General features: G+C 49.0%; 2 protein-coding genes across 2 annotated transcripts in view; one reads left to right on the top strand and one right to left on the bottom strand.

Moving 5' to 3' along the window:
• Positions 1–863: 863 nt before the first annotated feature.
• Positions 864–10,752, top strand: Best1 (bestrophin 1). The gene is given in 11 exon segments (XM_051147064.1): positions 864–1,032; positions 4,136–4,230; positions 4,474–4,707; positions 5,303–5,457; positions 5,824–5,901; positions 6,661–6,813; positions 7,561–7,641; positions 8,011–8,162; positions 9,720–10,081; positions 10,392–10,510; positions 10,512–10,752. Coding segments are annotated over 11 exon segments (1,728 nt in total). The 5' UTR covers positions 864–880; the 3' UTR covers positions 10,659–10,752.
• Positions 10,753–12,000: 1,248 nt separating this feature from the next.
• The window catches only part of Fth1 (ferritin heavy chain 1), an 83,158-nt gene continuing 69,421 nt past the window's right edge, over positions 12,001–25,737 (bottom strand). The window contains exons 5-8 of the mRNA XM_051146900.1: positions 14,316–14,661; positions 12,797–12,943; positions 12,412–12,537; positions 12,001–12,315 (exon numbers count right to left, since the gene is read on the bottom strand). Of these exons, the coding sequence (XP_051002857.1) occupies positions 12,154–12,315; positions 12,412–12,537; positions 12,797–12,943; positions 14,316–14,661 (781 nt within the window). The 3' untranslated portion in view covers positions 12,001–12,153. The remainder of the gene's footprint in view (positions 12,316–12,411; positions 12,538–12,796; positions 12,944–14,315; positions 14,662–25,737) is intronic.

The raw sequence follows: 25,737 nt of genomic DNA, 5'->3' as shown, positions 1-25,737 counted from the left end.
TGTGCAAAGGTCCCAAGGAAAGAATGAATTTGGTGTGCGGGCATAAGGGACAGCAGCCAGTTTGTGCTGACTTCTGATTGGTGGAAATGGGACAGTCAGTCATCGCTCTAATCAGTTTTTATTGAGTATCTGCTCCGAGAACACAGTGAGGGCTTCTAGCGGGAGAAGAGAACAAGCAGTAAGCAGGAGTATCCTGTGCCACAGGAGTTCAAAGTAGAGACATACACTGTGTAGAAGGATCCAGCAAACTGGGAAGACGCTGCTGGTGACAACTGGGGTGTGACTTCCAGTAGGATGGCTGGGGACATTTTTCTTCGGAGCTGACCGGAAGTGGAAGTGAACCATGGGGTTACCTTAGGAAAAAACCATCTATTGCCCTCTCCCCTGAGGCAGGTGGATGGTCTTGGGGTCACCATTCAGTAACCATCAGTAGGGGCAATGCCTCTTGCCAGGCTATGTGTTGGGCAAGGGAACATGGTGGTGAACACAGCTAGACTGGGTCCCTGAGCTCCTCACAGCAGTGTGGTTGAGGAAGCTGGGAAAAATGGGTTGAGTACTCATGCGGCCTGTCTCTGAGGACCTGAGCGCTGTTTGAATGCTGTTATTGCCCTTGCAGCTACCTTTGTCATCATATTTTTTAAAAATCAATCAATAATTAATTAATTAATTAATCAAGCAAGCAAGAGCTGTGGCAATTCACAGACCTGCCCAGTGTCTTCCTGTGTTTGTAGCTCATTCTTCTGTGTCCCAGGCTAGGGAACGGACAGGAGTAAACTCATAGAGTCCCAGGCCAGAGCCTAGTCTGCTACCTATTCCCACGCTGCTCCTGCCTGCCGCCCGCCAGGACTCTAGCCCACCTACTGCTGCCCAGTGCCAAGCCATGACTATCACCTACACAAACAAAGTAGCCGACGCCCGCCTCGGTTCCTTTTCCTGCCTCCTCCTGTGCTGGCGTGGCAGCATCTACAAGCTGCTGTATGGAGAATTTCTCATCTTCATGTTCCTCTACTATGCCATCCGCGGAGTCTATAGGTAAGAGGGTCGGGAAGAAGAGGCGGAGCATCTGGGGCGGGGTCTAGAGCTCGTGGGGGTGGGGCCTCCAAGTGTGCGGGGTGAAGTGGTGGGAGTAAGGAGCAGTTGAGGAGGAAGGGATGCAGGGCCGGCTGAGCTGAACTCCTGGCCAGGTGTGGCCGCTGGGGTGGAAGCTGGGGAGAAAAAAAAAAAAAACCCCAGAGCTGGGCATGCAGCTCAGAAAACTTATATTTGCCTGGTGTGTGTGTTATCTCGGGGTCAATCACCAACACACACACACACACACCAGATTGTGGAGATACTTTAGTTCAGGCCAGAGGTGACTCAGGAACTCTTTCTTTACAACGTAGGAAGGATGTATGTTGTGGGCTGTGGAGGCCAGGCACCTGAGGTAGACCTACTGGGCTGACCTTGTTTTATGTAGGCACTCAGGCACCCACAATGCTATTTAATGTGTTTATTTCAGTAAAAACTTTTTGAACAATAAAATGTCAGGCAGGTATGATCATGGAATATCTGATAACATTTTTAAGTGAGAATCATGGGCTGGTGAAGTGGCTCATCTCAGCGGAGGCACTTGCACTCGGGGTTGATCATCTGAGTTCGATCCCCATGATGCATGAATTACAGGACAGCATCGACTCCCACAAGTTGTCCCCTGACTACCATGCATGTGCACACACATTCTTTCTTTCTCTCTCTCTCTCTCTCTCTCTCTCTCTCTCTCTCTCTCTCTCTCTCTCTCTCTTTCTCTCCCTCTCTCTCTCTCTCTCTTTCATGAAATTAATACATAAATAAAAAAATTCAAAAGCAATCATATTGGGGTTGGAGAGATGGCTCAGTAGTTAAGGGCACTGTCTGCTCTTCCCAGAGGACCTGGGTTCAAGTCCCAGTACCCTCACAGCAGCTCGCAACTGTAACTTCAGTTCCAAGGGATCTGACGCCCCCCCACACACCAATGCACATAAATAAAAACATTATTTTAAAGCACAACTATGCCTTTAATCCAAGCACTTGGGAGGCAGAAGCAGGTGGATCCCTGTGAGTTCGAGGCCAGCCTGGTCTACAAAACAAATCAGCCATAGCCAAGGATACACACAGAGAAACCCTCAAAAAACCAAAACAAAACAAAGCAAAACAAAACAAAACAAACCAACTATATCTGCTATGTATTGAGAAATATTAAATACCCACAATTCTGGTATTTGGCACTGTAAAAATTAGAAATTGTCTGGTTTTTTTTAGATTTTATTTTAGATGTTTAAGTGCTTTGCCTGCATTTGTGTGTGTGCCATGTACGTGCCTGGTGCCTGTGGAGGTCCGAGGAGGGCACTGGATCTTCTAGAACTGAGTTACAGATGGTTGTGAGCTGCCGTGTGGGTGCTGGGAACCAAACTCGGGCCCTCTGCAAGAGCAACAAGCACTCTTAACCAGGAAGCTATTTCTCCAGCCCCAATTAATTCTTTGAGATAAGGTCTTGCTATGCAGCCCTAGCTGTCCTAGAACTCCCTCTGTAGACAAGCCTGGCCTCAAACTTTCAGTGAGGTTGTCCTCTTGCCCTCTACCTCCCAAGTACTAGGATCACAGGAAATGACACTAAGCCTAGTTAGAGCTCATTTTACTGTCTTATTTATTTATAAGAGATGATCTTTCAAGCTGGACAGTGGTGGCACACGCCTTTAATCCCAGCACTCGGGAGGCAGAGGAAGGTGGATCACTGCGAGTTTGAGGCCAGCCTGGACTACAAAGCAAGTCCAGGACAGCCAAGGCTACACAGAGAAACCCTGTCTCAAAAAACCACAGAGAGAGCGAGGGGGGAGGGAGGGGAGAAGGGAGGGAGATGGTCTTTCTCTGTAGCCTTGGCTGATCTGAAACTGGTCTCTATATAGACTAGTCTGGCTTCAAACACACAGAGATATACCTGCCTCTACCTCCCAGATGTTGGGATTAAAGCCTGGCGAGAGGCTATTTTTAAGAACATTTGTTTGCAGCAAAATTAAGCAGATGATACTGAGACTTCTCATCTGTGGCCATTCCAGCTTCGGCCTTAACAAATCACAGCTGCACACTGGCACATTTGCTGCAGTTGGTGAACCTTCCTTGTCACATTTGTCACTAGAAATCCATAGTTTTCATTAAGGTTCATCCACGGTGTCCTACAGCCTATGTGTTTGGACAGAAATATCTTACATGGCATATAGACACTATTAGAATTCCATCAAGAGCCACTTCTTTGTTCTAAAATAGAAGCTCAGCCTGGCCACCCTCTCCAGCTCAAGTATGTGTGCATGTGGGTGGGTATGTACCATACTTGAGTTCAATCCCACATGTGCTGCAGAGACTGTATATATATATATATATATATAGTCCAAACACTATATACAGAGCTGGGTAGTGGTGACACACCCCCCTTTAGTCCCAGGCCTCAGGAGGCAGAGGTAAGGTGCATCTCTGTGAGTTTGAGCCAGCCTGGCCTACAAAGTGAATTCCAGGATAGCCAGGGCTATTACACAGAGAAATTTTGTCTTGAAAAACCAAAGCATTCTTGGATGATTTTATCTGCTTTTATTTATTTTTTAAGATTTATTTTTATGAGTATGAGTGTATTGCCTGTATGTATGTATGTATGTATGTATGTATGTATGTATGTCTACCATATGTGTGCATTGTTCAAGAAGCCCAGAAGAGGGCATCAGATCTCCCTGGAACTGAAGTTACATATGGCTCTATGGGTACATATGCCATGTGGGTACTGGGAGCTGAATCTGGCTCTTCTGCAAGGGCAAAAGTGCTCATAACCACTAAGCTATCCCCCCTCAACCTGCTTTTAAACAACTGTCCTCTTGGCTTGTTTAGAAGGGTCAGTGAAGGACTGGGCATATGTATATATCTTAGTGTTTTTCTAACATGAGCAAAAGGTGGGTTCTATTTCCAGTGACCCCTTCCAAGAACCTACCTCAGCCAAAGGGTGACTCTGGGCCAGAACAGTCGAAAGGGCAACACCCAAATGCCCTGCTCACCCCGACCCCCACCCCTCGCTGCCCCAGCCAGGAGTAGAGACACACTCTTAGCCACTTCCTCTCAATGTCTCACCCACCCCCAGAATGGCTCTCTCGGATGAACAGCAGCTGCTCTTTGAGAAGCTGGCTCTGTACTGCGACAACTACATTCAGCTCATCCCTATATCCTTTGTTCTGGGTGAGCGCCCCCTTGCGGCTGTTCGGGGTCCGGCGGCCTCCCCCTAGCTCCAGACCCACAATGGGCAGACCTTCACCAGAGGAGGGGAGTGGGGTAAGGTGGGCCAGTGAGTGCCCTTCTAGAAATGTTAAGGCTGGTCCCACTTGTATCAGAAAGACGGAGAAACCGAGGCTTCACCAGGCGCTGGTCTCTGGTCACAGCCCGCCCCGCCCCCCGCCCCTCGTCCCTCATCCCTCCTGCCAGGTTTCTATGTGACATTGGTGGTGAGCCGCTGGTGGAGCCAGTACGAGAGCTTGCCGTGGCCCGACCGCCTAATGAGCCAGGTGTCCGGCTTCGTGGAGGGAAAGGACAAGCAAGGCCGGCTGCTGCGGCGCACGCTCATCCGCTATGTCATCCTGGGCCAAGTGCTCATCCTGCGCAGCGTCAGCACTGCTGTCTACAAGCGCTTTCCCAGTCTTCGTCACCTGGTGCAAGCGGGTGGGTAGCATCTGGAGTGGCCGGGGACGCAGGGCCAAAGCTGATTGGAGGCGGGGCCTGAGACTTGGAGTGATGGGAGCTGACTCTAGGTGGAGCCTGAGTCCCCTTGACTCGTAGAGGGTGAAGTGGGGTGGGACCAATGGGGTCGGAATGGGAACGGAATTGGGCAAGTCAGAATCAGGCCCTTGAAGTGGGGGCGAGGCCAAAATAAACTAAAAAGGTAGGGTTTTGAGAAAGGGTCTAGAACGTTTCAGGGAAAAGGGAAAAAGTGGGGGCTTTGGGGACTGATGGAACTGGAGCCTACCTCCTTTCCCTCTGCCTGTCCAGATCTCCGTGGATTGACACGGGTCCCTAGCGTCCCCTTGACTTTGACAGGGCCTGATTCTAGCTAATAACAAAGTCCCCTATCTTCCCACCTCCTGCCCCATGCAATCCAGAAGAGCGCCTAACTGGGGTTTGGTAATTTTGTGGGTTGAAACAAGCACGGTAAAAGAGCACGAAGTTCCCTAGGGGCTCAGACAGGCTAGCTGGGTTTCCAGGTACAGGCCTCTTCTTCTGCAGTGCTACCTGTTGCCTTGTCAACTCTGCCCTGCAGGCTTTATGACCCCTGGGGAGTATAAGCATTTGCAGAAGTCGGGCCTACCACACAACACATACTGGGTGCCCTGGGTGTGGTTTAGCAACCTGTCGATGAAGGCCTATGTTGGAGGTCGAATCCGGAACTCTGTCCTGCTTCAGAGCCTGATAAACGTGAGCCCACAGATGGGATGGAGTGGGAAGGGTTGTGGTTTCCTTTAAAGAGAAGGCTGCGGCGGGGGGGGGGGGGGGGGGGGCGTCTTCTCCCAGCCTGTCCCGGTATTTAGGACGATTTCACAGCCCAACATGGCCCCTCTCCAAACCTTCCTTCTGCCTCCTCTGTTGAGTGAGCCTGTGAAGTCTCGGCTTTGTTTTGCTAGATGAAGTAACTGAGCCCCAGAGAGGTCTACTGAGCTTCCTATGACCACATGGCCAAGGCTGCTCCATGAACACTATAGCATTATACCTGGGGAAGAGCTGCAGGAGGTTCTGGGGGACCAGGTGGTGGTCAGCCCCTCACCCTCCTCTGCTACCCTCCAGGAGATGTGCACCTTGCGCACTCAGTGTGGACAGTTGTATGCCTACGACTGGATCAGTATCCCACTGGTATACACACAGGTAAGGACTAGACTGGCAAGGCTGTCCCTGTGGGGAGACACTGCGGCTAGGAAGACCCAGAAAGCACATATCCTAGAGACTGAGCACAAGTCTCGGGTCTGGACTTGGAGGATTCTTACTAGCACAGAGTTTAAAGCGTCTGAGCTCCTGCCTGGTCCAGCCAGCAGAGGGAGTGCTATCACCTTGGTCCTTTGTTTTGTTGTCTTTTGTTTTTTTGAGACAGGGTTTCTCTGTGTAGTCTTGGCTGTCCTGAACTTGCTTTGTAGACCAGACTGGCCTCGAATTCACATTGATCCCCCTGCCTCTGCCTCCCCAGTGCTGGGATTAAAGGTGTGCGCCACCACAACCAGCCACAAGCTGGTCTTAAAGAAGAGCAAATGGCTGAGGATGGAGGGGGTGGAGCTCATTGGGTAGTGCTTGCCACACATACACAAATGCCTGGGTTCTTTGGCATTACACCAAACTAGACGTGGTGGCACATGCCTGCATTTCCAGCACTGGGGAGCTGGTGGCCAGAGGATCAGAGGTTCATTCATGGTCATCCTTGGCTGCATAGTGACTTTCATGCTAACCTGGGCTACATGAGACCCAGTCTCAAAAAAAAAAAAAAAAAAAAAAGTAAACACACTCACCAAACAAAAAGTAAAGAAGGGCAAACAAAGACCCAGTCACATGAATGTGGAGTCAAAGCCTGAGGGCTTCCAATTCCGTGGTCCCTGTTTAGCCCTCTTCTGCAACCTGGGCCTTTTCTCCTTCCAGGTGGTGACAGTGGCTGTATACAGCTTTTTCCTTGCGTGCTTGGTCGGGCGGCAGTTTCTGAACCCAGCCAAGAACTACCCAGGCCATGAGATGGACCTCGTGGTGCCTGTCTTCACAATCCTGCAGTTCTTATTCTACATGGGCTGGCTGAAAGTGAGCCTCCTTGGATGGCTCCCCCATGCTGTAGCCATGGGCAGAAGGCTCATGGCCACCAGACACGTGGGAGGAAGACAGGCAGCGGGAAAGGAATCTGGTCGTGTATATCACACATGCATGAGCATGCATAGAGAAAATATTCTGTTCAACACACACACACACAGAGAGAGAGAGAGAGAGGGAGAGAGAGACTCTAATCTCAATATACTTTCACTCAGTTATCTTTGCTTTCTAAAGACTCAACTCAATTATACTACTTTCATGCTTGACATGATCTGAGGTGCCTCACTAGCTCTCAGGGCATCCCTCAGACCCACAAAACAGTGATCACTTCAGTGGAGCTTTGCTTGAGCATTGTAGATATTAGTGTCCAGGAAGCTCCCCCCACCCCATGGCTACTCTAGTTTGGCACAACCTCCACACTCATCTCTAACATCATAAAATAATAAATAAATGAACAAAAAAACAATGATGCAACTTGAGGTGGTTACGTGAGTGAGACCAAGGTGGTGGCGACTCGGCTGCAGGACATAGGAAGGGACAGACGGACAGGCTTGTAGTGGTGGGAGGGGCAGAACGGTAGAGACCCATTGGGGAAGGCCAGGGCCCAATACTGTGGCCTTGAAGACAGTTGCCTGGCAGGAAGGGCATCATGAGGGAGTCGAGATGGCAGGAGCCAAGGCTTAGAATTGGCAAGCAAAGTGTCAAGAGTCTCAGAGCCTCACCCCCAACCCCATCCCCTAGGTGGCTGAGCAGCTCATCAACCCCTTCGGTGAGGATGATGATGATTTTGAGACCAACTGGATCATTGACAGGAACCTGCAGGTTTGAGGAGAGAGAGAGAGAGAGAGAGAGAGAGAGAGAGAGAGAGAGAGAGAGAGAGAGAGAGAGAGAGAGAGAAGAGTGAGTCATGGACCCTTCTCAAAGAGGGGACTCAGCAATTTCTCAGGGAGACCCCACAGTAAATTGTCCTCCCCTACTCTGACGTCAGTCCCTTCTCAGCCAGTCATTCACCCACAGGATTCTCACCTCACCTTTGGAGGCTGCAAGTAAGCATCAGTCTCTCTAGTGCCACAGGTGGGGAAACAAAGGTCCAGAGAGTGGGAACTAACATTTCCTTGGGCATGGGACAAGCTCATGGCCCTGCCTGGGCTGCCCATTCTGTGGGACACCTCCTCTGTCCTCGGCAACCAGGTGTCCCTGTTGTCTGTGGATGAGATGCACCAGGACTTGCCTCCCATGGAGCGTGACATGTACTGGAATGAGGTAGAGCCTCAGCCACCCTACACGGCGGCCTCTGCCCAGTCTCGTCGGCCTTCCTTCTTGGGCTCCACCTTTAACATCAGGTAGGCAGTGCCAGGGGGCTGGGTGGGAAAGTCCACAAGTGCAAGGCTTTCCTAGCAACTTGGAACGGCTCTTGTCACTATGCTGGATGCCCGGTAAGGGCTAACCAGTGAACCATGCTCTTTACAGACATTTATTTATTTATTTATTTATTTATTTATTTATTTATTTATTTATTCTTTTAAAGACAGGGTTTCTTTGTGTAGCCTTGGTGATCCTGAACTCGCTTTGTAGACCAGGCTGATCTCAGACTCACAGAAAGCCACCTGCCTCTGCCTCCCTAAGTGTTGGGATTACAGGCGAGTGCCACCTCCCCTGGCTTTTCTTTTTTCTTTCTTTCTTTCTTTTCTTTCTTTCTTTCTTTTTTTTCTTTTTTTTTCTTTTTCTTTTTTTTTTTTTTTTTTGTTGTTGTTGTTGTTGTTGTTTGTTTTTCAAGGCAAGGTTTCTGTATGTTATCCTGGCTGTCCTGGACTCCTGCCTGGCTTTGCAGACCAGGCTGGCCTCCAACTCACAGTGATCCGCCAGCCTCTGCTTCCTGAGTGCTAGGATTAAAGGCATGCGCCACCATGCCCAGTTTCTCTTTGTTCTTTTATGACCCAAAGAGTCCGTTAAACTGAAACTAGAATCAACTAGGAACATTTTGGAAGATGTTTTTGAACCTGCTTCAAATGAAGCCCAGCACTGAACCTGGGGTGGGGTGGGGTGACAGAGGGTGAAGCCTGCTTCCAGGGAATGTGCAAGCTAATAAACTGAGCAAGCTCCAACCCATGGCCAAAGACTGGGCAGGACACAGAACAGAGGTTGCCTTTGGCTAAGAGGTTACCCTCTCCTGGGCCTGCAAGTAGGTTTTAGGGCCAGGAAGACTTTGGACATAGGCAAGGGCCCCATCCTGGGATAAGTAAGCTTTTTCTTACTTGACTAAAGGTCCTGGGGCCTCAGGAAGTCTGCTGCCAGGAAGCAAAGGCCTTTTTGTGGATGTTGCTTCCCACAGGGATACATACATTCTTTGTTTTGCCTAGATACTGCTGGGCCTTATCTGAGCCAACTTTACTGGGATCAGAAGTTCCCGTTGCCTGGAGGAAGATGCTGTAACAGGAGGGTGCCTGATAAAGAGGAGCCTGTGGGATTCAGGGATCATTGTTGGTTAAAACAGGGAGGCCTGAGTTTGAGTTCCAGAACACATGAAAAAATGCCAGACAGGCACGATGGCACACACTTGTAATCCCAAGGCCCAGGCAGAGACAGGGAAGATGCCTGGCCATCGGTGGTCAGATGGTCTAGCCTAAGTGGTGAGCTTCAGGCCAATGGAAGACCCTGTCCCAAAGAAGGTGGATGGCCTTCTGAGAATGCAAACGGAGATTGTCCTCTGGCCTTTACATAGGCACTCACATGTGGACACACAATCACACACCCACTCTGGTGCTAGACTGGGACCGGTGAGCAACAGAGAGCCTCATGTGAACTGGGCAAAATCCATGAGGCGTGGTGACGGTCACGCAGCCTTGGTCCCTTTTTTCTTTGTCTGCCCACTCAGTCCTGTGCGTCCCTCCTCCTTCCAGCCTTCAGAAAGAAGACATGGAGTTTCAACCGAATGAAGATGACGACGATGATAAGGCGAACAATCACAATGACATCATTGGACGCTTCCTGGGCCTACAGTCCCATGACCACCATCCTCCCAGGACAGACTCACAGACCAAACTATTGTGGTCCCCAAAAGAAGCCCACCATAAGAATGCCAGGAAGAACCCTAGGGACCAGGAAGATAATGCCTGGAAACTTAAGGGTCTGGATGTCTTCAGGGCTACTCCACTGTTTGAGAGGCCAGGCTACCACAGTGCCCCACAGACACCCCTCAGCCACACTACTATGGTCTTCCCTCCTGAGCAGTCAGCACCCTCCAAGCTTTACTTAGTCACAGGTATGGATACTAAAGACCAAAGCCTAACACCCATGACTTCTGAGACCGAGAACACTTTGTTTTAAAGGTTTATTTTTATTTTGTGTATGTATGTGTCTTTGTGAGTATACGCCACATATGTGCTGGCACCCTCAGCGGCACCGAAGGGTGTGGAATTCCCTGGAGCTGGAGTTCTAGTAGGCAGTTGTGAGCTGCCTGATGTGGGTGCTAGACATCAAACTCAGGTCCTCTGGAAGAACAGGAAGTGCTCATCATTACTGAGCCATCATCTCTCCAGCCCCACCAAAAACCACTGTTGAATTGCTCCTAGGTGATGAGGCTTCCGCAGAGCACCAAGAGGTTGGTCAAATGAAGAAGAAAACTGTGGAGTTTAACTTGAACATTCCAGAGAGCCCCACAGAACAACCTAGAGAACCCCACTTGGACCAGCTTGTCAACCAACATACACACTATACTGAAGGAGCGTGTAGAGCCCCCTCCCAACTTGGAAACCAGGTTTGTATGCCCCACACCCTTGATTCCAGTTCTGAGTCTACCCATCATACCCCACAATTTCCCAAGATTCCGTTCTTGCTGATATATAGAGGGAAACTTATGTCCCTACACCAGCTGGGGGTTAGTAGCAGCCAACTTGGCAAGAACATGTGATGGGAGGCCTTTTACTCAGTTCATCTAAGAGCATGACATCAGCAAGAACACTCCTGGGAAGCCAAACTGTGTGTTGACAGATGCTGAAGGGAGGGCTATATTGGTGAAGTGGGCAGTGGCCACGCTGTGTTTTTGCAGGAGTGGATGGCGACACAGAGCCTTGAGACAGAACCAAGACCATACCTAGGCTGTAGCGCGAGGAGGAGCTTCACTGTCACAGCAGCTAGGACAGCAAACGACACTTGCCTAGAGCCTAGACCTAAGCTTTCCCACCTCAAGAGTTGGTCATGGTCTCCTAGGATACCTTCTCAGGGCTTTAGGGCCCCACTTTCCTCGCCTCCCCGCACACCCCCCCCCTCCCAGGCCAAGACAGGGTCTCTCTGTGTAGCCTCTGCTGTCTTGGACTGGCTTTGTAGACCAGGCTGGTCTTGAATTCACAGCAATCCACCTGTGAGCTGGGATTAAAGTGAACTCAGAACTTCTGAAAGAACACCAGCGCTCTTAACCTCTCAGCCATCTCTCTAGACCATCAAGGGGCCTCACTTAATACTTCCAAAAAACCCTAAAAGCTGTCACAAACCTACATGTTATTTTTTTTAAATTTCTTCACATACACTTTTTCAAAATGGAAACAAAGGGGCAACAATTTCTATCTTGCTTCTAGTGCTAAGACATGAAATTGTTTTAAAGCTTTTTTTTTTTTTCATGCAGAAGAGAGCCATCAGATTCCAGCGTAGATGGTTTAGAGACCATGTGGTTGCGGGAATTGAACTCAGGATCTGTTAGAGCAGACAGTGCTCTTATCTACTGAGCCATCTCTCCAGCCCTGACATTAACTTTTACAGATCATCCACGTGTACTTAAGACCAGCTTCAACCTTTGTCCTCATACTATTTAAGTCTTAAATTCACACTGTGAACTCTGCAATCTTCCACAGGGATGAAGCTGGCGCCTAACCTATTTCTTATTGAGTGATGCTTCACAGCCTGGTCCTCACCTGCACAGATGCCAGTAGGACACTTGACCCAGTCAGGAGGCACACAGCAGTTGACAGCCAAGAGTATGTTCCCGTGACAGTCTGACAAGTAACTTACAACAAGGGGGGCCTAGTCCTGTCTGAACACACCTGTATCTTACGATCTTCCCAAACTAAGGAGTTTAATAAATATAAGTATTCTTTTAGGTGCTTCAGTGTGGTTGGTGTAACCAACAGTGATGCAAAAACTGGAAGGGGGCTCACTTCTTACCCTCCATCTCAAACACAACAGAGCTGGGTACCAAAATTCTTTATTTGAAGAAATGGTACAAATTAAAGAACTTAAGCAGATGTTTTGGTGCAACTTATAGAAAAGATAAAGGCAGACCGACATGCATGCACTGCGCCTCAGTGACCAGGGAAGTCACGCGGCTTTAGGGAAGTCAACTTAGCTCTCATTACTGTGTCCCAGGGTATGCTTGTCAAAGAGATACTCTGCCATGCCAGTTTCAGGGGCTCCCATCCTGCGCAAGTTGGTCACGTGGTCACCCAGTTCTTTGATGGATTTCACCTGCTCATTCAGGTAATGTGTCTCAATGAAGTCACATAACTAGGAAAAAGAACACAGGAGAAAAATTTTTGGTCGGCTCTCCCAAGCCCAGTGGCAAATGATTTCCTCCATTCATCCCGGGTTTCCAGTACTCACCTGGGGGTCATTTTTGTCAGTAGCCAGTTTGTGAAGTTCCAGTAGTGACTGATTCACACTCTTTTCCAAGTGCAGTGCACACTCCATTGCGTTCAGCCCGCTCTCCCAGTCATCACGGTCTGGTTTCTGAACGAAACATTAAGTCAATTTCATCTGCAGCCTCTAGCAATAACCTCACACGTCTAACCACCACGCTTGGCAATAGGTCTGCCTTAAATTCCCTCTGACAACAGCTTTTGCCGTAACATGTTTGCTCTCTGCTGCTTGCTAACTTAGGTTTCAGAGCAGCTCTAAAAAGGCACAGTGGCAGAAGCCCCAGTGCAACATCGTTTTCTGAGGAAGGGACTAAGTGCTCATTTTAGGCACCCCTAGATCATCTACTCACCTTGATATCCTGCAGGAAGATCCGGCCACCTCGTTCGTTCTGCAGCTTCATCAGTTTCTCAGCGTGTTCCCTCTCTTCGTGAGATTGGTGGAGGAAGTACTTGGCAAAGTTCCTCAGAGCCACATCATCCCGGTCGAAGTAGCAAGACTGCAAGTGGAAAGGGTACATGTTACTGATACCCACAGCAAGGCGTCGGGAATGAGAAAAGGCTGTTTGCTACCCCACTCGGCCTTGGGAACCTGGCTTCAGCAAGTGCCTGCCCTATGGCTCTGTATTAGTGCAGAGGGAAAAAAAATTTTTTTTTCTTTTCTTTTTCGAGGCAGGGTCTCACTGTGTAGCCTTAGCTGTCCTGGACTTGCTTTCTAGACCAGGCTGGCCTTGAACTCATCCAGAGTGCTGGCATTAAAGGCCACCACGGCCGGCCGCAGAGGAAAAATTTTAAGCCAAGGCCAAATCGACTTGTCTGAGGGGGAGGGTGCCAGAGTATCGTGCATTGGGAGGCCATTTTCCCTCTTCTCCTTCAGCAATCATGTACCGGATACCACAAGCAAGCTCACAAGACTTCCAGCTGGAAGGCCAACTGCTGATTTATAAAATTAATGCACCATGCTGGGTGACAAGTGAGGGCATTATATTTTAGCATAAATATATTAGAAGCCTTGAATTTCAGTTTTAGGCACTCAGTGTATTTGAACGTTCCAGAAAGAATGACAGCCACAGATGCCCAGAGTTGTTTCAAACCCATTTTGGAACACACGTATTTTTGAGTAATGTAACGCTAGCAAGGCCGTTCGAGGGGCGATTCCCGCTACACTGCCCCAAACCTGCTTTACAGGAAATTTCCCTGGCCCAGCGACTGATGGTGAGCTGGATCCAACAACTACCTACCACAACTCTCAGCTGCAAAAATCGATACAGTACAGTGGATGCCTTGTAGGGGCAAAAGTCGGGTGACACTGATGACAGCACAGGGGAGATTTCTAGAGATAATGTTCCCATACAAGTGAGGCTCTGTGATAAGCCAAGGGGTGGAGACAGCTTCGGAAGAAGGGGTTACGGTAAGTTCACAAGAGATAAGCCTCTTTTCATCAGGCCCAAAAACTGTCATTCGACACCATGACCAAGCAGACCCGCCATACGCAAGAGGAACTGGAGCTGGATGCATACGGAAGCAAAGGAGCCTGCGGGCCACGTGATCGGAGAGACCGAGGTTTTTTGGTTTTTTGTTTTTATGCACCTAACTGCAGGGTTGACTGGACACGCTGAAACAAGTCGTGCAAGCCTACGACTTCAAGGAACAGGAGTGTAATGACACGCCTGATCTATGCAGGAGCTCCGAGGAGCTGACTGCACAGGCTTGCCAAGCCAGGGCTGCCCTAGGGGAGGGAGCCTGGAGCAAACTCCATTTTCCAGAAGGGCGCAGGGAGGCGGCAGGCCACGCCCCAACTCGCCTGCTCCCCTAGTGGCCCCGGGGAGGCCTCGCCCGGCTCCCGCCCCGCCAAAGCCAGGCCGCACTCACCATAGACAGATAGACGTAGGAGGCATACAACTCCAGGTTGGTCTGGCGGTTGATGGCAGCCTCTGAGTCCTGGTGGTAGTTCTGACGCACTTGAGAGGCAGACACGGTGGTCAACGCGGTGGTCACGGCGGCAGCGGGGCGAGGTGCGGTGGCGAGGCTGGAGCGGCGGCGCGACGAGATTGCAGAGGGCTCAGGCTCGGAGCTGCCGGCTGGGGTCGGAGGGGCCGAGCACCGGGTTCCGTTCAAGCACTGTTGAAGCAGGAAACCGCGGCGACTCCGGGCGAGAACGTCTGAGGCTGGTGGCCAGCGGGTCGCACTTATAGCGGGAGCGTGCGTCAGGCGCGCCCTGGCCAATCAGCGCCGTGGGCCGCTCAGTCCCGCCTTTTCCGGGGATCCGGTGGCCCAGACCCTCCGAGCGTGGGCGGGGAGGCTCCTGTTTGTGAGCCTCCGCTAGGGGCCCCTGCAGGAGACTCTGCGCGAGCAATTCCTGGCTAAGCGCGGGCTGTTTTTGTGCCCCGGGGGCGGGCGTAGGTAAATCCAGCCCTACTTCTCTGGCATCTAGGTCCTCGGGACCCATGCGGGCAGAGAGCGTCGACGAGGGTGATTTTCAAGTCCCACCGGACATCCCTGAGCTCTAGGCAAAGTCCGTGTTCTTAAATCGTGACACACGCCAGGCAGGGACTTACAAGGAGTAAAATGGAAGCGTGGCGCTGTAGACGGCGAGCGAATTTATAAGATGGGCTGGGAAAGAGCGGGGGTTCTCTCCTTCAGAGTCCATGGAGAGAAGCGGAAAGGAGGGGTAGGGAGACTATTGGGGAGGAGGGAGTGGCCCGGTCCCTCTGACTGTGGGCCTTTTGTTGGAAACAAGCATGACTTTATACACAGTTGGAAAACAAAACAAAAGGCCGAGAGCGCATTTCTCCTGAGAGCAGGCTAGCCTTCTATGGGGCAATCCTAGGGCAAACCCACCTAGGTTTCTGAGAAAATCCTTGCTGATGCTTGAATTTAAGAGAGGTCTCTGGATTAGAAAAGGAAGGAGAAGCGACCTACGTGGATGTGTTTCAAGTTGGTCTCCATTTTCTTTCTCAGTAACAACCTTGCGTGTGTCCTTGGAGAAAAACTGATGGGGCACTGAATGACAGGTGACAGGTGCAGGGAACCTTGGAGAGACAGGCCAACTGTGTGTGTCTTGTGTCCCAGCTTCAGAGTGGGTGCGGATTCTTCAGTCGCAGAACTAGAGGTTAGCCAGGGGGCCTACCTGGGCCGGCCATCCACATCCGTTACCCTCAGGCTGGCCTTTGGACACAGGTGGGAGAGCCAGCGGAAGCCTTGCCCGAAACTCAAAACAGGAAGCTGAACTTTCAAACATGTTCTTGTTTTAAGACAGGCTTGACAAGGGTTACTGTATAGTCCAGGCTGACCGGGGGTCAGTATGTAACCCAGGCTGGTTCATGATCCTCCTGCCGCAGTTTCTAGAGAGCTGGGATTACAACCCCCTCTCTTCCCTTTTAAAGTAAGTCTACTAAAATACTACATTCCTAATGGTATTTATTATTTTTAAAACAAACATTGCGTATGTTGCTTTCAGGAAAGATCTCAGCAGAACTCTAGCCGCAGTATGCTGCTTGTGAACATCCTAGAGTCAAATTTTGGGAAGGTGACCCTAAGAGAGTGATACTAAAGCTAATTTTGATGATTTTATTACTTGGTACCACCCCTCTCCCCCTTGCTGTTCTTTCATCTGGCTACATTTTCTGATGTGGAGTGGAGAAGGGAGATGGGGAAAGAAATTCTTTTTCCTTTTTTTCTTTTAGATGATATGAGGTGGGTTTTTTTGTTTTGTTTTGTTTTTCGAGACAGTTTGTCTCTATGTAACAGCTCTGGCTGTCCTGGAACTGACTCTGTAGTCCAGGCTGGCCTCAAACTCATGGATATCCACCTGGCTCTGCCTCCCAAATGCTAGGATTAAAGGCATGGGCCACCACCACCCGGCTGATAGGAGGTTTATTAAGTGAGCATGGGAAGAGAAGGAAAAGGGGGGGGGGGAAGAGGGGTACCCCAGAGAGAGAGAGAGAGGTAAGAGAGTAAGAAAGAAAGGGGGTTAAGGGGGGTAAAAGTGGAAAAGGAATTCTAAGTTGAGGGAGTAGCATGTGCACAGCTGTGGAAATGCTTGACCTGTTCAAGGACCCTTAGGGAAAGTGTGTTTGTTGGCCTGGAAAACAAAGTACATGTTGGAGAGTACTGGAAAAAATACAATCATATCGGTGTGCCATAAAAAAGTCATTAAACTTTACCCTGCCGGCAATATAGGGATACCTTGTCCATTTGTTTTTAGGAACATTACCCTGAATCAACAGAAAAACTGGTAGAAGTCCAGCTAAGTCATCACCATGTAGGATGCAAAGCTTTTCTGTGTAACAGTAGCCACCATCAGAAAATGAGCTGAAAGACCAGCAAATGGGGGGGGGGGGGGGCGAGGGTGTGAGCAAATGTTTTCACTTAGCAGCATATACACGAGGTACCAGGTAACAATAATTGTATGAAGAAAACAGGAGACAAAACAAGAGCAGTTACTGAGATAAGGAGGTGCTATCTTCCTGCAGGGCCATCCTCCACATTACAATGCCACCTCTAAACCTGTAATTCAACACAGTCTGAAATGTGAAAATTCAGAGGTTTTTTGGCAGGGCATGATTTTGAAGTTCTATGGAGTCAATGGACTAGCTTGTAAACATTTGAGGAAAACAAAGGCCACGAGGGAAGGCTTGCTTGAGATATATATGAATTGTAATGAAGTATGATCTGGGTACTGGCACAGGAAGACAAGATCAACATCAAAATATTCCCACCCACATATGTAGGGGGACTTGATATAAGTTAAAACCATGTGTTCCAAATTAGGGAAGAAAGAATCGGTTCAACCAATAATGCTGAAACAATTGTCATGTGGATAAAATGAATCATTCTGTAATTAAAAACACCTCCAAGATGAATTAAAAATAAACCCTTAAAGTTGACATCTATACAGTTTGAAGAAGATTATAAAGTAGATTATCCAAATTTGGAGTAGGGAATGTTCTTTTGAGTTTGTCAAGAAGTTGGCAGGTGTGAGTGCTTGAAAGTGAAAAGGGCTGACATGAAAGATAGGACGAAGATCAAGAACCAGGAAGTATATGTACAGTTGTATATTATATGCTTTTTTCCACCTTGGGGATGGAACCTAGGGCCTGGGCATTCTAAGCAGGCCCTCTACCACTGAGGTCGTTCTGCTGTAGTCTAGTTCTTTCTTTTCTTCTTATTTAAATATGGGATCTCATTGTGATATCTAGGCTATACTCAAACAGTCTTGTCAATTCAGCCTCTCCCGTGCTCAGACTCCATTGTATGACAGTGCCAGGCTATGTGATATCTGTATTAACTACTCCCTTCTTATAGGGACTGTTTGGCTGGATTCCCAATTACTGTGGCTTGAAAGCTCCAGGCAGAGAGGCATTTCTAGCATGCCCCATCCTCTGCAAGGTACTTGGTATTTGTTGCTTGAATAAAATGAATGTATTTTATGTGGTGTTTGGATTCCAGCCAAGCAAGAGGGCCGGGTATCAGTTGGGAGACATCTGCCACGGTTTTTAATGAGTGTAGGAGATGGAAAACAGAGGAGAGATATGGAGAAGACAGGATAGATGGGGTGAGGTGAATGGTGTGTGTGGATTGGGAAGTGCCGAGAAACACAAGTTTGAGGGAAGGCCAGCTTAGGTTTTTGTTTTTTGTTTTGTTTTGTTTTGTTTTCGAGACAGAGTTTCTCTGTGTAGCCTAGGCTGTCCTGGACTCACATTGTAGACCAGGCTGGCCTCGAACTCACAGCGATCCGCCTGCCTATGCCTCCCTAGTGTTGGCATTAAAGGCGTGCTTCCCCACTGCCCACGCTGGAGAGATGGCTCAGAGGTTAAGAGCACTGGCCAGCTTGGTTTTGACTGGATGTGCTAGGTCTCTGAGAATGCCAGGTGAACAGAAACAGTATGAAATTAGCTTCACTGAAAGGAGGTTGGGCTGCCACATTAAGTAGGTTTTGTGGATTGTTATTGGCTGTATGCTTGTTAAATACATCCCTAGCTGCAGTAAGCAGCATTGCAAGCGAGTCACAGCATGTGCTGCGGAAGGTCACTGAGGAAGGGGGCCTTGAAGGCAGATGGGAAGTGTGAGCACCTTTGGGATCAGTAGGTGCCAGAACTGCCATCTCCGGGCCTCCAGATTCTTCTGAAGACATGGCCGGGTCTTCAGACCTTTGTTGAGCATACTTCTGCCTTCCCAACCCCCATGTTGCCTCTACTCCACATGACTTTGAAGAGGGAGTTTTGGCTGGCTGCCCAGAACAAGTTGATCAGCAGCCTCCCCGGGCCAGAAGGAACAGAGCAAATGCAGGCCAGCAGAGAGGCAGGCCCATCTCTCTGTTCTGTAGAATACCAGCTCACTCCAAAGGAGGAGGAGGGGTGGAGAAACCATGTGGTGGAGGGCTGCAGTTCACCGTGACTCAGCACTATGCTCTTCTGGAGGGGTTGGGCTTGGGCTCAGAAAGTGCTTTGTCATGGAGGGGCTGGGCAGCCTGGGAGGCCTGGAGGGCTGTGGTTTTGTTGTGGAGGGAGGGGGTGGGGGGAAGAGGGAGAAAGAGCAAACAGGAGGGAGGGAAAGTGGAGAGCATCCCACTTCCCCATGGGACACAGAAACTGGACAGGGAATAAAGAGGTTTTGATCACCCTGCCAGGCTTTGGATGGTATTCTTGCTGGAAAGGGAAAATGCCTTTCTGTCTCTTGTGGGGACGTCTCAGCAGATACCTGGTCTCTTTCCCTTCTAGTGATTGTCCCTCTACAGTTCAGCTGCCAAAGATGCCACATCAAAGAACTCTTAGCCCTTTAGTACATTAGAGTCCAAGGGACCCTAGGGTTTACAAATTACTGTACTTTGTAGGGCAGAAGGTGGGCCCCAAAGGTGAGGTTTGTTGGAGGAAATAGTCACTGACTGAAAATATGGAGCAGAGTATGCAATTGAACACAGAAGCAATGACTAAACATCATGTGATCGTTAAATGTATGTTAAGCGTGTTGCCAGAATATGCATATAGAATATTGTCAAGTGAGAAGCAGAGTTTAAAATTAGCTCTTGCGCACCACTTACAGGAAAGGAACCTCACAGGGCTGGAGACAGATAAAGGCTGGGTGAAAATGGCCTGAGGACACTAAAGACTAAACAACCAATGTTGCCAAAGTATGGGATTCCCCGAGAAGTGGGCAGGAAATTCTGATGTTTGCAAAATCACCACTCAGCCATATTCTGGTACATTCTAAATGAAGCAACCTTAAATCATTTCTTGAAAATTCATGCGGCAGGGTAGACTTAAAGTCTAGGTACCCAGAATCACTCTCTTCTTGAGTGTTAAGGGTTGAGATTCACAGCCTGGAATGCTGGAATGTTAGAGGACAAATGTGCATAGAAGCCATGCCTCCCCTTTTAAAAAAAAAAAAAAAAAAAAAAAAAAGGACTTCAGGGCTGGCAAGATGGTTTAGCAGGTTAAGGAGCTTGCTGACAACCCAGATGACTTGAATTCTATCTCTAGTCTACATGGTAGAAGGACTGAACCTATTCCTATAAGTTGCGTGCCCTCCCTGCTAAATGTAATTTTTAAAAAATAGTGTAGAGGAGTGGAAATGCTGTATATATGGCACTTATGAATGAAATTCTCAAACACACACACATAAAATAGTTTAGGCCTTCCTGTCTCTAGGCAGCCTTCTCAGGTGTGTCTGGGGAGCCAGAATGCTACACATCTGCCAGAGACCTTATCACTTGGACCCTGTTTGTTTGCTTGGTCACCTTCCCTCTGGACTTTGACTTAATTCTTGAACTGTGTCCCCAGACAGTAGCTGCTGGAGGCCCTCCCACTTCCAGTGAGTTGCAGCTTGTTAACTTTCCTCTAGTGATTCTACCCTATGGTATGCCTTGGAGGCCTGGGCCTTTGCCTCTGCTAGAGCCCTACTCTCATTCCAGTGACCCTCTTGGATGTGTGCCCACATCCCAGAAGCTTTCAAGAGGCCACCTGGCCTCTCTGAGCCCAGATTCTTGTATTGAGGTACAGTATTTGAAGCCTAGTCTTCCAATGCTGTTGATGCTAACACAACATCTCTCCTCATGGAGCCAAAAGAGAGTGGTAACCGGGGACGCAGTTTTGGTTGCCCCAAATATAGCAGCCTGGCAGCAGTTTTGTGACAGCTTCATAATGACAGAACAAATAACAGTTGTAAATCAAATTCTCCAATATTCTTATGGGTATGGTGGATAGACGGGTTATAAGCAAAAAGGAGAAAGCTTTCTTAAAAGTCTAGGATGCTATCTGATGATGTTCTTTGCTTTTGAGGAGGAGCTAGGGGGTCTGTTAATATGCTTCAAAGAATTTACCTAGGTTGTTAGGCCACATGCAAAGGTGTACAATAGGTGACCATTGAAGAGGGCTAAAGGTAGCTCAAGATAATTTGCGAGGAGGCTCTGGCCTTGCACTACTCCAACCCAGAATCGCTGACATTCTAATCCGCAGATGTGACAGCCAGCAGCTTCAGTAATGAGAAGAGAGGAAACAGGACTTCTAGGATAGGGCAAAGGCCTCAGCAGCCTGGAGGCACTTTCTTGAGGAAGTGGGGGTTTTGGATGCGTTGGTGGTTGGTCTGTCACCTAGTAGATACTCACCCACTCAGGGGAGGCTATGCAAATCCAGTGCCTTAAGTCATGGTGGAGCTTAAGGAGTTGATGGGAGAGACCTGAGTTTGTAGACTGACTGTGGAGCCTGGGGGTGGGAATTGCAGAGTCACTTGCAAGAAAAAGGAAGACACAGAAGCTTGGTGGGAATCCTCTTGGCAGCCTGGGACGCGGGGTGGATGATACAAAGGGCAAACAGCCAGGCGATTTTCCTCTCCCTCCCAAAGAACCCTTCGGTGTCATCCTGAAGAACTAGCATCTAGGTGGGCCAGCAGATGGTCTGTACATAAGAGTATTTGATTGTCACGTGAAAGAGTCAGGATCCCAAGGCTTCACCAGATGTACATAAGGGATGTCAGGGTCTTGGGATCCTTCTAGTCTGCCCATCCTAGCCTCATAAAAACAAAGGCAAGTATGTCTCTTCTCAGGTTAACCCCCTGCAGGGCTCTCCCCTACCCTGGAGATACCCTGTAAGCCCTTCCTCTCTGGATTGAGGCAAGTGGATTGCTGCTCACCTCTTGGGCTATCTCCCTGTCTCAAAGACCCCCCTCACCCCTCATTTGCTCATCCTAGACTGCCTGCCTCTGGATTGTATGGCAGAAAAAAACAACCTAGCTTTCAGCCACCCTCAGCTCAGATATCTTTTGTGGCTTTGCCAAGGGGAGAATTGCTTTCCTTTCTGCTCTCTAATGTCTCCACTACCTTGCCTTGGGGGAGTGATGGGTCATTTGCCAGCCCCTCACCATTGGAAGGAGACCTGCCCTGCTATCATTACAGTGCTTTTCCTGCCCCTCACCTCACAACCCAGCAATTATCAGCCTCGGGTTATAGAGAAACACAGGCCAGCTTGAGCTTGGCCTTAGCTCACTGTTCGCTTTGCTGTTATTGAGGAGGTCAGTAACCCCACCCTTTCCTCATAGTTTGGTTTTCCCGTCTTCATCTAGTTAAGGCCAGCTGTTTTTCCGCCCACATGAGAGATACAGAGAATAGGCCAGTCTTTCTGGGCTTGAGGATTATGCCCTGGCACAGACCCCAGGATGCTGTAAGGCAAGGGGCCCAGGACCAGCTGGGCTATGGGGGAGTGGGATGACACAGGGTCATGGGGCTCCACTGCACTGAGGGCCAAGTTCCTTTGCTACCCCATGGACACAGAATGTCTCCTCAACTAGAAGAAATCATGGGATGTCACAGAGGCCACAGGAGGAAGTGCACAGTTGCTGTAGCAAGTTCATGACCAGAAAATACCACATGCTTCCTGGTGATGGACTAGAATGTTCTTGGGGTCTTTGTCACTCCATGAGCGTGGTACTGGGCACTCTGCCAGACAGCTTACACCAAGCTGTTGACACCTTATGGCTGAAACTGACGACATCCTGTTGGCTAGGCAGGCCGCAGGGCTGTAGGTATAGAGTCCTGTCCTCAGATGAGGAAGCTGAGGTCCTAGAGCTGAAGTGGCTGACCAAGGTTGCGCAGCTGGCAGGAGACAGGACCCTGCCTGGAACCTGGGTCCTTACTGTGGGGAAATGTTGTAGTGGGGCACCTTGACGCAGCCATGGTGGCAACATCCTGAAACTTTGTCATGTCCAAAGGTGTGTAGGAAGATCCCCTAGCTTCTGGTTGCCTGGAGACTTCTGAAATGTCATCATCGTCATAATCACCCCCCCCCCCCTCTCTCTCTCATTTATTTATTTTGAGACAGGGTTTCTCTGTGTATCATTGGCTGTTCTAGACTCACTTTTTAGACCAGGTTGGCCTTGAACTCACAAAGATCCACCTGCCTCTATCTCCTGAGTGCTGGGATTAAAGGCGTGCGCTACCACAGCCCCGCTCAAAAGTGGTTTTATGCAGTGCTGGAGTTGCAACCCTGGATTTTATGAGTGTAAGGCAAGCTGTCTACCAAATGAATGCTTGCTGAGGCCTCAATTCATGTACACTAAATGGCACAGTGTTTACACATAACCTAGGCGCATCTTCCCATATACTCTGTCTGTGTATCTTTGTGTATGTATGCACATGTGCATGAGTGCATGTGTGTGCATGCATGCATGTGAAAGTAAGAGGTCAGCCTCCCTTGGGTTTCTTTCTCTATCATGTTCCACCTTCCTTTTTATTTCTTCCTTTCTTTTTTCCTTTCTTTTTTCTTTCTTTTCTTTAGCCTTGGCTGTCCTGGACTTGTTTTGTAGACCAGGCCAGGCTGGCTTAGAACTCATGGCTCCACCTTATTTTTGAGACAGCGTCTCAGTGAACCTAGAATCCAACTCACCAGTTTGGTTAGACTGTCAGTGAGCTCCAGGATCTGCCTCTGCCCTCACAGCACTGGGGTTGTAACGTACACCACTACGCCTGAACATTTACGTGGGTGCTGAGGTTGCAAACTCCTGTCCTCATGCTTACTCAGCAGACAGTTCATCTATTGGGCCATCTCTTCATTCCTCCTCTTTTTAGAAAGTTTAGTTGAAATATAATGATGTAATTTACTCCCTCCTCCCTTCAACCCCTTTCTTGCTCCCATCCCTCCCAGCTCTATGACTTTTTTCCTAATTATTATTCAGCAATAATTACTGTTACATATACTTAAATAAGCATGTAAACATAACCCATGAAGTCCCTTTAGCATTGCTTGTATGTGTGAGATTTTCGGGCTTGTAACCCCTGGATAAGCACTTAGGGGCTCATCTGTAAGGGACGATGAGCTCTCCTCTCAGTGTTCCTCATAGTCTCTTAATTGCCCCCCGTGGCTCTTTGTATAGGGGTGGAGCTCCATGAGATTGCCCCCATCTATGCTGGCATGTCAACTGCTGTCATTCAGGTTCTATTAGGTTTCCATGTTGTTGAGATGCCATGGCTGCAGTCTCCCTGTCATAGATAGAAGACACAGTGTAACAGGCTTTCTGAGCCTCTGGCCGTCAGTCTTTCTGTCCCCTCTTCTGTGATGTTCCCTGAGGCCTAGGTGTAAGGCTTGTATTGGAGATGTATCCGTTGGGGCTGGGCAGCCTCCATATCCTTTAAGACAGTGTCTGACTTTAGCTCAAATTGGCTAGGCTGGGTTCAAATGTAGGATAATCCTTATGTCTCAACCTCCAGGTTCTGGGATTCAGGTAGACCAACACACGAGGCCTCTCTCACAGACTTTAAGTCGTGTCTAGTTTACTTAAAGTACTGAATACTGGGTTACAGCTGTGGAAATAGCTGCTAATCTGTATTGTTTAGGGGACAATAGCAAGAGAACAGTTTGGTTTTCTAGAAGGAAGTAGCTAACACAGAAGATCTTCTGTATCTGTCCCGTAGGTGCATAGCAGTTCCTGTAGCCTGATCCCCAGGTAGTGGTGAGCCAGGGCTCTCCATACCTGCTTGGAGTCTTGGATTCAGAAGCTGCAATCCCTAAGCTTTCTGTAACTCTGCCAGCAGCAGAGCCATAGCTATAAGGGGCTATTTTCCAAATTAATTAGTGATTAACTGGAGCTTGCTTGTTGGTGGAGTTTTGTGATTCACAGCCCCACCCTCATGATTTCAATTTGTAGGCTAGGCTGGCCTTCAACTCCTGGTCCTCCTATCTTAGTGGGTATTGGGATCATGTGCATTTAGGACCCCCCTGTAGGTCACTTTTATGATCCTTTTCAATCACCCCGCCCCCTTTCTCTAATATGTTACATCCTGACCACAGTTTAGCTTCCCTCCTCTCCCTTCTGTCTCCCTGACCCTTTCTGCTATCCCTCCCCTCTCCACCTCCCCTCCTGCCAGAGACATCAGCCAAACAAGGCATAACAAGCTACAATCAAGGCTGGACAAAGCAATCCACTAGGAGAAAAATGTGAGCCAGAGAGCCATGGGACCAGGGAAGGCAACCTGGAGCAAGAGTCGGGTTGAGGCAAGTCCAAATCCTGGAAATCTGGTCCCGAGGTCAGCAGGACCCTTCCCCTACCCCAGGTGTCCTGCTCTGCAGCCAGGTTAAACTTCTTCTCTCCTTATAAGGTAAAGCCCAGCAGCCTGAAATTCCTCCTTATGCAAATGAGGCATCCCCAGCACCCAGGCCCCTGGGCCAGTGATGCACACTCACTCCAAAGCACCTATCCATCCCATAAAGATTTAAATAGCCATTGTTCCGCCCACCTCCAATTAATCTTTGTTCCATCCACCACCACCACCCCCACAATCTGACAACAGGTGGATCCTGAGAGGCAGGAATCCTGGAGGATGGAGAGCTCAGGCATTGAGCGAATGCAGACTAGAACAGACTTAGTGCTAGCTATGGTTTTTGTTACTTGGGACAAAAATTCCAATCAAATCACTTTTGTTGTCATAGCTGTTGTTGTAGTTCCTTCTGAGTTATGATCTCATGTATCCCAGGATGGCCTTGAACTCACTATCTGCCTGAGTTTTATGAGCTATGAGCTCACTACATGGCTGAGGCTGACCTTGAACTCCTCATGCTCCTGTCTCTACCTGGGGTTATGTGTGGGAGCCACTACACCCAGCTTCAATCGGCTTACCATTTAAATCACCTAAATGCCTGCTAGTTTCCTTCTTAGGTGAAGCCTGAAAGGAGCCTTTGAGACTAACTTAAGACTTTTATTCTGTCATTTAGCTAACATTCTGTTTCTTTTTGAAGACAGGGTCTCAGATATCCATGCTAGTGTGGATAGTTTTGTTATGTAGCTTAGGATGACTTTGACCACGTGA

The sequence above is a fragment of the Acomys russatus genome, chromosome 5, assembly GCF_903995435.1.
Source record: "Acomys russatus chromosome 5, mAcoRus1.1, whole genome shotgun sequence".
NCBI lineage: Eukaryota > Metazoa > Chordata > Mammalia > Rodentia > Muridae > Acomys > Acomys russatus.
The sequence above is the reverse complement of the archived record's forward strand: the minus strand, read 5'-3'. Positions and strand labels throughout refer to the sequence as shown.